The sequence below is a fragment of the Salpingoeca rosetta genome, assembly GCF_000188695.1.
Source record: "Salpingoeca rosetta unplaced genomic scaffold supercont1.5, whole genome shotgun sequence".
NCBI lineage: Eukaryota > Choanoflagellata > Craspedida > Salpingoecidae > Salpingoeca > Salpingoeca rosetta.
The window spans coordinates 2,145,403-2,155,402 of NW_004754929.1; the positions used below are offsets into that span (position 1 = coordinate 2,145,403).

Consider the following 10,000-nt stretch of genomic DNA (forward strand, 5'->3'; position numbering starts at 1 on the left):
AGTAGGCACATATACACATGCAAGTGTGTGTGTGTGTGAAGGCGTGTGAAGGTGTGTGTGTGTATGTGTGAAGGCGTGTGAAGGTGTGTGAAGGTGTGTAATGCGTACTCTTTTGGGTGTTTTGCGAGTGCGCGGACGCTCTTCTTGTGGTTTGTGAGCTGCGCCATGCAGCGGCCAGCACGAATGTCCCACAGCCGAATCGTCGAATCGTGTGACCCTGGCACAGCGGTGGGGTGCAGTGTTTGTATGATGGAAAGGGGGGGGGGCACGGGTGAGCACGTGACAAGATCAACACGCGAGAGCCCCCACACGGGCACCAACATCATGCTGTGTCATCTTCACCACCACCATCACCATCACCATCACCACGATGGCTGCACCTGAGATGACTTGCGGGTCGACGGGCTCTGTCTCAAGGGAGGCGACCGTGTTGGTGTGCCCGGACAGGCAGTGGATCTGCGCCTTTGTTCGCATATCCCACAACTGCACACACACGCACGCACACACACACACACACACGCACGCACACACATAACACGGGTGACAAACAGGGGGAGGAGGGGAAATTGCATGGTGTCAGTGGCGAGCACAGCCATGGGTGGGCGCGTGAGCGAGAGAAAATGTTGTAGTGACGCTGATACACAAAACGACAAGAGCAAGTAGCGGAAGAAAGGAGAACAAGATGACGACGAGAAGATAATGGATGAAGATGCTTCTAAAGGAGATGTGGTGTTTGCACACGATTACAAAGGCTTGGTGTGCTGGCCCAAACCAACACCTGTACTGTGCATCATTGGTGTTGCCATGGTCAACATCACCACCACGTCCACCATGATGGCGAGTGTTGTGGTGGTCGGGAGGAGTGTGCCGCGAGGGCAAGTGGGAGAGGAGTGATCATGACACAACAGCACCAGCGAGCGACAAAACCGCCCCTGATGTGCATGTGTTCGCACTCTCAAACCAGCTCATGCATACGATGAGCAGCCACAAATCCAAACAAGCACACGCAGAGACAACAACAACAACATTGCACAAACGCTCCTCCTGACAACATGGCGTAAGCAGACAGAAAGAAAGAGAAGGAAAGAAAGAAAGAAAGAAAGAGGGAGAGTGTGTGTGTGTGTGCGTGTATGTGCGCGTGTGTGCGTGTGTTGCGGACTACACACCCGCACTGTTGAGTCGCGACCGCCTGTGAAGAGGACGTCCAGCGTTGGATGCAATTTCAGCGCATACACGCCGCTACAAAAACGCATATGCGCACGTGCACGTGCACAAGTGAGTGGGCAATCTGTGCACCGTTGTGGACATCTCCTTTCCTTTCCCTTCTTCCTCCTCCACCTTCGCATTCTATTCTTTCACCTTCCTCGATAGCCCCCCCCCCGGCTCTTTCCACGCTCAGTATCACACCTGAGGTGTCCGTGGTAGTGGCGAATGACCTTGTTCTGCTCCAGGTCCCAGCACCGCACCATCTTGTCTTCGCCAACGGAGAACAGGTACGGGTGACGCGGGCTGACCTCAAGACCGCGGACTGTGCTAATGTGGCCCGTCAGCGTCAGCTTCAGGGTCCCCGATGCAAGGTCCCAGATCTTGATGGTGCGGTCAGCAGACCCTGAGGTGTGTGTACGTGTGTGTTTATGTGTGCATGTGTTGTGTGTGTGTGATTATCATGTGAGATTGAGCAGGGTGATGGATTGGTGATGGAGAACGAGGCGACATGAGAGGAGCGGAGAGAGTGGAAATGATCCGAGGGTGGAACACAGCGCAAGTACACGCACGCACACACACACACACACACACACACACACACACACACACACACACACACACACACACACACACAGTACGCATTCAAACCACACGCAGACAACATGTGCGCACCTGAGACAAACCACTGGTTCTTTGGCTCGACGGCCAAGCAGCGAACCCAGCCGGTGTGACCGCTGATGACACGGAAGAGCTTCCAGTGCGGATGCCACTGGGGCTTTGGCATTGTCGGCGCCCTTTGTCTCAGCACAAGCTCCTTTGTCATGGGCTGCTTCTTCTGTGTCTGCAATAGCAATAGCAAGTGCAGAAAACACAACGAAAGACCGCGACAAGCGTCAGCAAACAAACACGGTGTACAGGCGCAGCGTGAAGTGCAGCACGCAAGCACCACGACCAAACAAGCGACTGCTGTAAGCCGTGCCAGTAAATGAGGTGGGTGCGCAACTGACATCAGACACGAGGGCGAGTGCCGAGCTGGGTTCCTTGCCCGTCTTCTTGCTGCATGGTGGATGGGACGGCAGAGGAGTGAAAGTTAGAAAATGCGCGTGTGCGTGTGTGCGTGTGTGTGTATGTGTGTGTATGTGTGTATGTGTGTCTGTTTGGAGGAGCTGTTGGACAGATGCAGACAGTTGGCAGCTGGATATTGTCGTTGGTGTTCATGCATTCGCACACAAGAGCAGTGACGCACCCTTCAAGAACATCTGTAGGTTTGATGGAGGGTCTTGCAGGGCCCGGGCCAGATGCTGCACCCTTTGCTTTCTTCTTCAAGGCCGCTGGTGGTGGCAGGTGCATCACCGATGCGTACTCATCCATCTTCTTGCATGCCAGCTTGGCCGGACGGCTATGACAACAACGCACATGTCACACAACAGCAACGTCAGTGCTGACAACGCTGGCCAAACAAAAACACAAACAGCCACAGGGACACTGGCGTGCGTGCAGAATTGTACTCCCACCAACGTGCATGCAGAATGAAACTCCCACTCACGTGCACGGCACACACACACACATACATACATACACACACACACGCACACGCACACACACACGCACACGCACACGCACACGCACATAGATACATACGCACAGACACAGACACAGACACAGACACAGACACAGACACAGACACAGACACAGACACAGACACAAAACACATATCAGCAGCACCTGAGGTCGCCGTCTGACGGCCGCTTTGCGTAGTCTGACACAAACATGTCCTTTGTGCGCTTGATGGACCTGAACGTGTGCTGGTCCATGCTCGTTCCCCCCTCCATGATCGTCGATGCCAGTGGGATGAGGCAGGTGGTGCTCGTTGGTGGTTGTGGTTGTGGTGCAGAAGAAGATCGTTCGCGGAAATTTATGCAAATCATTCAACACAATTCACCAGAGGCAGGGCAAGCGGGAAGATGAAGGAGCCACTCACACTCACTCACTCTCTCTCTCAGTCACACACACACACTCACACACACACACTCACACACACTCTCTCTCTCACAATCACTCACTCACTCACTCACTCACAAACACGCGCGCACACACACACAAACACACACACACACACACGATGCACACAATGAAGGTCAGGCATCGGAAGGCTGCTCTGTGAAGCTGATGTAGGTGCGCGTGCTTGCAGCACGACCAGAGGACGTGGTTGTGCACGACCACGTGGAGGGACGAGCAGCCAATGTTGGCAAGCCACGGCTGCGCAGAATTTGCTCCAGTGCGTCAGCCACAGACGCGCGTGTGCTGGCGTCAGCCCCGTCTTCGACCTTGCTCTTGCTCTTGCGTTGTGTTGCCTCGCTATTGCGCTCATCATGCGTCGCACCACGACCCACGCCATCGCCGCTGTTGATGTGGCAGCAGGAAGAATACAGTTCAGTTTCACGGAGCATGTCGGCGAGCTGTGCTTCGGATGGAGGCGGCGGCAGCGGTGGACTGGCATCCAAGAAAGAAGCACTCGCACCACCTCCTTTCTGCGGTGTCGCAACGTGCTGCTGCTGGTTGCTGTGGTCCTGGTTCTCTCGCTCACAGTCGCTTGTCTTGTCGTCGGCAGCATCTGTCGCTGAATAGGCAAGCTGCTCCTCCCAGTGTTGTGCTGCAGGGCGCGCGTGCGTTCGTCGTGGCGGCGTCGGTGGCGGTGGCGGTGGTGGTCGCCGCTGCCTCCTGTGTCGTGGGGCAGTCGCGGGTGGTGGGGATGCTGCCACGCTGTTGACTGGACCCGGCTGGTGTTGCTGTAAGCCGCCGTGCTTGCGAGAGCGGTGCAGTTGGTCATACACCGGAACCAGGCCACTGTCGATAGCCGTCGTGACGAGCGACACCTCTGCCGCTGCTGCGTGGCGTCGTGGTGGCCGCGGCTTTGGCGCCGGGGCCTTGTGCCGGAAGTGCTGCACGGCCTCGTCTGTAAACGGCGCCTCCGCTTCTGCCGGCAGAAACACGACAGAGGTCACACCGCGATAGTCGCTCGCGCGCGCCGCCCTGCTGTCCTCTGGATGCGGCGCAGAGATTGCCCTTGGCCGCTTGTCTTGCTCATGCCGTCCCGTCAGGGTGGAAGCACGAAGAGAGCATGGAACCGTCGCGGGAGCTGACGTGTGATGTGCTGTTCGGGGCAATGCACGTCGCAGTTCAAAGTCCTCCTCCCCACAATCACGATCATGCTCACCATCATCATGACCACCTTCATCACCATCATTAGCGCGCTCGCCATCACCAAACTTGCCTTTCTCTTTGCTTTCTTCACGGACATCTTCATCACCGGCACCGTTCCAGATACCGTGAGGCCGTGTCGGTGGTGTTTCCACAAGACAGCGCGGGTCTACAGCAGCAGCATCGTCATCACGCTCTCTTGTGCCACACGTTGCATCAGCAGAGTGCTGGCGCACAAACACGCGATGTGGTTCCTGTCTGCCGTGCATGTGTTGGTCAAGTTGTTGCTGGTGGTATGGGTGACAATGCAATGCAGTGGTGTCTGGCAGCTTCTTGCGCAGGGTGCAGTTGAGCCTGTTAGTGCTTTGAGCATAGTGGCTAACGTCAGTCACATCATCCTCGCTGCTGCTGCTGCTGCTGGCGGTGGTGCTGTCATCGTGGCTGGGCGCGTCATGGGTTGACGGCAGCCGAATCGGACACACCATGTACGGGGAGGGGCCCGCACTCGGTGTCGAGTTACTTGACGGCGTGGAGACCGCCAGCCGCGAGTATGGCGCGCTGCTGTAGATTGAACCACGAATGGAGCCGTCGTCATAGTGGTCATCGCCATCGTCATCATGTCTGTGTCCGCCTACACCCCATCCATCGCGCGGCATGCTGTACGGGGAAGCAGTGTTGTCACTGCCCGTGTTGGTGTTGCTGTTGCTGCGGTTGTACCTTGAGGAGGGGTTTAGCACAGCAGCAGTAAATGACTGCTGCTGCTGCTGTTCTTGCTGCATGCCGTGCGCGTCTGACAAGTCGAGCACGAGCGGTGGCGGTGGGCGGTCTTGGTAGGCTGCGATGTTGATGTCTTCGTCTCGCTCATACACCGCCACGCGGGCAATCCGAATGCTCGGCTTTGTGCCCACATCCTCGCCTGGGAACGCATGTGTGGCCACACCGCCATGATCGCCGCCACCAACTCCACTGCTGTACTTATCTTTGGCTGCAGGGCTGTCGGTCTCAGCATCATCATCATCGCCATCATCATAACCATCACCGCCATCATCATCATCATCATCATCATCATCATCATCATCACCATCATCATCATCATCACCATCATCATCATCGGCGTCTGCACGGTCATCCTCCCACCTTTCATGCTCTGCCCTGGGGCGGTGGTACTGCTCCTGATGCTGTTGTGGAATGGCGTTGAGCTGCACCAGTAGATCGTGTGACGAGTACGGGTTACACCGGCCAAGCGTCGGAGGCGCCGGCAGCCCCAATGACGGCCGTGGTGGTGGCTGACCGTGCTCTGGCTGATGCTGACGCTGGCCTTGATCCTGGTGTTGTCGGTGGGGAGGTGGTGATGATGATGCCGTTGGTGATGAAGCGTGCTGCGCTGGCCGCATTGTGGATTTGGGTGATGTGCGTCTGCGAGTGTACCCTGGAAGTAGGGTGGCTTTGAGTGCAGCGAGCGGTGATCGGTGGGTGCGCGTGTGTCTCGTCACTTGCTCAGGCGTTGCTACTTGTTCATGTTGCTGCTGTTGCTGCTGTTGCTGCTGTTGCTGCTGTTGCTGCCGTTGTGCTATGACCGGCTCCAGGTACAGGGGCTCCGCCGTGCTGGCGTTTGTATCGCCACCTGTGCCCTGCCACCCGTCCTGCTGACATCTGCCATCGCCTGTCGATGCCGTGCTGGTGTTGGTGTCATCGTTGCCAATGTCGGTACCGCACCCAAAGTCCAGCGGCCCACCCTGTGCCCGGCACGCCTCTAGCCAGCACTCAAACGCGCCTGTGCACGCCTTGTCGCGCAACACAAAGTGCCATCGCCCACTGTCTGGGTAGCACACGCGAGCCACGTCAATGGAGAGCGTGCATCCTTTGCACATGTACGTGCGAATGTGCTTTCCCAGGATGCGTGTGCTGCGGTCGGTGGATATGACTGCCGCAAAGTCGCGCTCCAGCACCAGCTTCCCGCCGCCCTTGACACGGCCTCCAATCTCACGCGCAAACGGCAACACTTCCACTGTGTGTGTGTGTGTGTGTGTGTGTGTGTGTGTGTGTGTGTGTGTGTGTGTGTGTGTGTGTGTGTGTGTGTGTGTGAGGGGAAACCCAGCGAGGCAGGGATAGGGGGAGGGTCAGGTGGGAAGATGGGAAGGTGGAAGGGGACGTGCACACACACGCGCGCGCGCGCATGCAAAATGGCCCACGCACACGCGCACGCACACACACACACACACACACACACACGCACATGCAAAATGTTGAACGCACTGTGACTGCATCCGAGTGAGAGAAGGCCATGGTGGCGAGATATGGACCAGAAGAACACGTGCGAGCTGTGCAGGAAGTTTGTGTTTGGGTTCACGGCGCCCTGTGGCTGTAGCACACCTGAAAGAACGAAATTCAATGGGGCAGTTGGAGACGTGGGTGAGCGTGTGTGCGCGGCCGTGTTGCCTGGGAGAGGATTGGTGAACGGGGAAATGTGCTGCCTCGATGTTGTGCTACAGCAGAAGAAAACAGACTGTGTGAACGCACACGGCCCCGCCTCACAGCGCACATCACACACGGCAACAAACACACATGCATACGTACATGCATACACATGCACATACGACACATGCACAGACGACACATACACACGCGCGCGCTGACCAAGATTGATGAGTTTGAGGACAAATGTTTCAGAGATGCCAAGCTTCTTTGCCAGGGAAATCAGCTTTGTCACCGTGAAGGTTCTGGTGTGAGAGCGAGGGTGTGGGAACGTTCACGTCGTCAGGAGGAGTTTGGAACATGGACAGAGTGAGGGAGAGGGGAGAGGAGAGAGTGAAGGGAAGGGGACAGGGACATGCACAAAGTGAGCGAAGAAGAAGGAAGAAATGACTGTGATGACATGCAAACACCACACACACACACACACACACGCACGCACACACACGCACACACACACACACGCACACACGCACACACACGCACACACACACGCACACACGCACACAGACGCAGACCTGAGGCTGTGCTCTGCTGTGAGCTGTCGCAGCTGACACGCCCTGTTCAAGTCCTGCAAGGTGAAGAGCTCCATGGTTGTTGATGGCCTGCTACCATTGCAAGACGGCGCGAGTCACAACGTCCTGGTTTGGTGGTGGCTGGGTCGGCTGTATTGGCTGGGTGTTTGTTTGTGTTGGAGTATGAATGCAAAGTGGCGGTTTTCCTGCCTGCCTTGCTTGCCTGCTTGCTTGCCTGCCTGCCTACCTGCCTGCCTGTTTGCTTGTGTCCTCCCTCCTCACATACGATAGTTGTGGCAACCACCACAAGCAGCAAGGGCGCACGGTGGCACAACAAGCCACCCAACCCACAGCACCACAACGCCACCGCTACACGCATTCAAATGCTTCGCGGCACAAACGGACAAAAAGGAGGAAGAATAAAAAAATTGTTGGTGCTTTTTGTGGGTGGTGGCGCGCTGCTGGCTCATCGTCATGAGCAATCATCACTGCTGCCTGTCCTCCAACACACCCACCCACAGACAGCAGCATGCAACGGTACTGGCAAGCCAAGACCCTGCTCAGCCAGCAGCAGCGGCAACAGCAACAACAACAACAGCAACAACAACAGCACCAGCAAGAGGAAGGCGGCGACGATGCGCGCGGGGAGGCACCGCCAAAGGATGAGGATGTGTTTGTGAGCGCTGAGGTGGCAGCCATGTCACTGGAAACCAGCTCGCCCACAACATCAACAACAACACCACCAACAACAACAACACCACCAACAACAACGACGAAACACACCAGTGATGATGGTGATGATGACCGCGAGCCCGCGTCGAGTGCAAAAGCGGCCGTCAACGAGAAGCCAGGCAAGTCACTGGCCCCGCCTCCGCCGGCGCCCACGAGCACCCAGCGCGGTCGGGACCAAGATGCGTCGCAGGACGATGCTGCGCCTCGGCATGTGCGGATGAACAGCATTGTCATGAAGGTGACGGCCATTAAGCGGTTCCAGAAGCTGCGCGCTGCGCTGCAGCAGCAAGTGGAAGACCAGGCCAACGCCGCAGATACAGAGGACACAACTGCGCAAGAGGAGTTTCAGCGCAGGGCTCGCCAGAGCCTGCACGACTTGGAGCAGCTGCTCAAGGCGTTCACCACAGTTGTTGGCCCGGATGCCGGCTCCCGCCTGAGGCTGCCCAGCGATGGCAACGAGTCCGACTCGAGCGTCACTGCTTCCGAAGATGGCACCCCGCTGACCAGTGGCGCTCCAGACTCGTCTGGCTCACTTCTTCGTATCCACTCAAATGTGCAGGAGAAGCAGTCGGACCTTGAACAGGCCCAGCTTGTCTGGGATCACGAGCCCAAGAACATCCTCATCATCAAAAAGCCGGTGTGTGCGTAACTGTTTGTGTGCGTGTGTGCGTAGCTGTTTGTGTGCGTGTGTGTGTGTGTGTGTGCGTGTGCAACTCTGTGTGCAACTCTGTGTGCAACTCTGTATGTGTGTGTGTATATGAAAGCAGATGTACACACAGCGCACGCACGTACACTGTGCTCGCAATCACTCGCCTCCCCCCCCCCCATGTATACACTCACGAACACGTACACGCTCACATACACACGCACGTACACATATCACGCGTCGCCTTTTTGCTCTGCCCCTGACAGGGTGATCGCTTTGTCACAGAGTGGTTTATGAAAGTAGCGCGCTTCCTGATAAAGGACCACCCGGATGTGAAGGTGTTCTTCCAGCCGCAGATGTTCAAGGATGAGCTGGACATTCTTCGCGAGGACCTCAACTACGCCAGTCTCTTCAAGCAGCTGCACACATGGAGCCTTGCCGACGCTGACAAGGGCGTGGACCGCATGAACTTTGACCTCGTCATCACGCTCGGCGGCGACGGGACGCTGCTGCACGTCACCCACACCTTCCAGAAGCGCGTGCCGCCCGTGCTGTGCTTTGCGCTCGGCTCCCTGGGCTTCCTCACGCAGTTTGACGTCGAGGACTATCGCGACACCATCCCCAAGGTGCTGCGCGGCGGGCTGCAGGTCACGCTTCGGCTCCGCCTTCACTGCAACGTCATTGAACCGCCGCTGCCGCCGTCCGAACGAAAGCGTTTCGAGCGCTCCTCGTCTGACGCCAACTTTGTCGAGGCCAACCCCATCCCGGAGTACGAGATCCTGAACGAGGTTGTGATTGACCGTGGCCCGTCACCCTACCTCACCAACTTGGATGTCTACGTTGGCGGCTCGCTCGTCACTTGCGTTCAGGGCGATGGTCTCATTATCGCCACTCCAACAGGCAGCACCGCATACTCGGTTGGTGTCTGCGTGTGGGTATCTGTGGGTGTGCATACGTGATTTGTGTGCGTGTGTTTGTGTGCGCGCGCATGCCTGTGTGTGTGTGTGTGTGTGTGTGTGTGTGTGTGTCTGTGTCTGTCTGTCTGTCTGTCTGTCTGTCTGTCTGTCTGTCTGAAAGGACATGTATGTGGGGGGTGCAACTGCTTGTTGTGATCACCATTTCTCACGCTTGCAGTACCATCTGACTTGTCTGTGATGGCAGCTTGCTGCTGGTGGCAGCATGGTGCACCCGTCGGTGCCGTGTGTTCTCCTCACACCCGTCTGCCCGC

At 57.1% G+C, this 10,000-nt stretch overlaps 3 protein-coding genes across 3 annotated transcripts in view; 1 reads left to right on the top strand and 2 right to left on the bottom strand.

Moving 5' to 3' along the window:
• Nucleotides 1–3,020, bottom strand: part of PTSG_02543 (pre-mRNA-splicing factor prp46) — a gene marked incomplete at both ends in the record, with an annotated part of 3,873 nt that extends 853 nt beyond the window's left edge. Inside the window, 8 exons of the mRNA XM_004996976.1 lie at nt 109–217; nt 381–483; nt 1,167–1,239; nt 1,408–1,609; nt 1,879–2,047; nt 2,214–2,262; nt 2,453–2,605; nt 2,932–3,020. Of these exons, the coding sequence (XP_004997033.1) occupies nt 109–217; nt 381–483; nt 1,167–1,239; nt 1,408–1,609; nt 1,879–2,047; nt 2,214–2,262; nt 2,453–2,605; nt 2,932–3,020 (947 nt within the window). The remainder of the gene's footprint in view (nt 1–108; nt 218–380; nt 484–1,166; nt 1,240–1,407; nt 1,610–1,878; nt 2,048–2,213; nt 2,263–2,452; nt 2,606–2,931) is intronic.
• Nucleotides 3,021–3,106: 86 nt separating this feature from the next.
• Nucleotides 3,107–7,688, bottom strand: PTSG_02544 (uncharacterized protein). The gene is made up of 4 exons (XM_004996977.1): nt 7,398–7,688; nt 7,045–7,127; nt 6,664–6,780; nt 3,107–6,415 (listed from the first exon to the last, which is right to left on the bottom strand). Exons 1-4 carry the CDS (start codon nt 7,469–7,471, stop codon nt 3,345–3,347), a joined length of 3,345 nt encoding a protein of 1,114 aa, XP_004997034.1. The 5' UTR covers nt 7,472–7,688; the 3' UTR covers nt 3,107–3,344.
• Nucleotides 7,689–7,847: 159 nt separating this feature from the next.
• Nucleotides 7,848–10,000, top strand: part of PTSG_02545 (poly(p)/ATP nad kinase) — a 3,360-nt gene continuing 1,207 nt past the window's right edge. Inside the window, exons 1-3 of the mRNA XM_004996978.1 lie at nt 7,848–8,763; nt 9,039–9,689; nt 9,934–10,000. The exon at nt 9,934–10,000 is cut by the window's right edge and continues 50 nt beyond it. Of these exons, the coding sequence (XP_004997035.1) occupies nt 7,924–8,763; nt 9,039–9,689; nt 9,934–10,000 (1,558 nt within the window). The 5' untranslated portion in view covers nt 7,848–7,923. The remainder of the gene's footprint in view (nt 8,764–9,038; nt 9,690–9,933) is intronic.

What these genes read in the sequence shown, in the direction of transcription:
- PTSG_02544 (XM_004996977.1), bottom strand. Translation starts at nt 7,471, where the DNA reads ATGGAGCTCTTCACCTTGCAGGACTTGAACAGGGCGTGTCAGCTGCGA. An exon ending in ACAGCAGAGCACAGCCTCAG is followed by an intron (nt 7,128 to 7,397) that starts GTCTGCGTCTGT and finishes CTCTCACACCAG; the next exon opens with AACCTTCACGGTGACAAAGC. An exon ending in CTCACTCGGATGCAGTCACA is followed by an intron (nt 6,416 to 6,663) that starts GTGCGTTCAACA and finishes ACACACACACAG; the next exon opens with TGGAAGTGTTGCCGTTTGCG.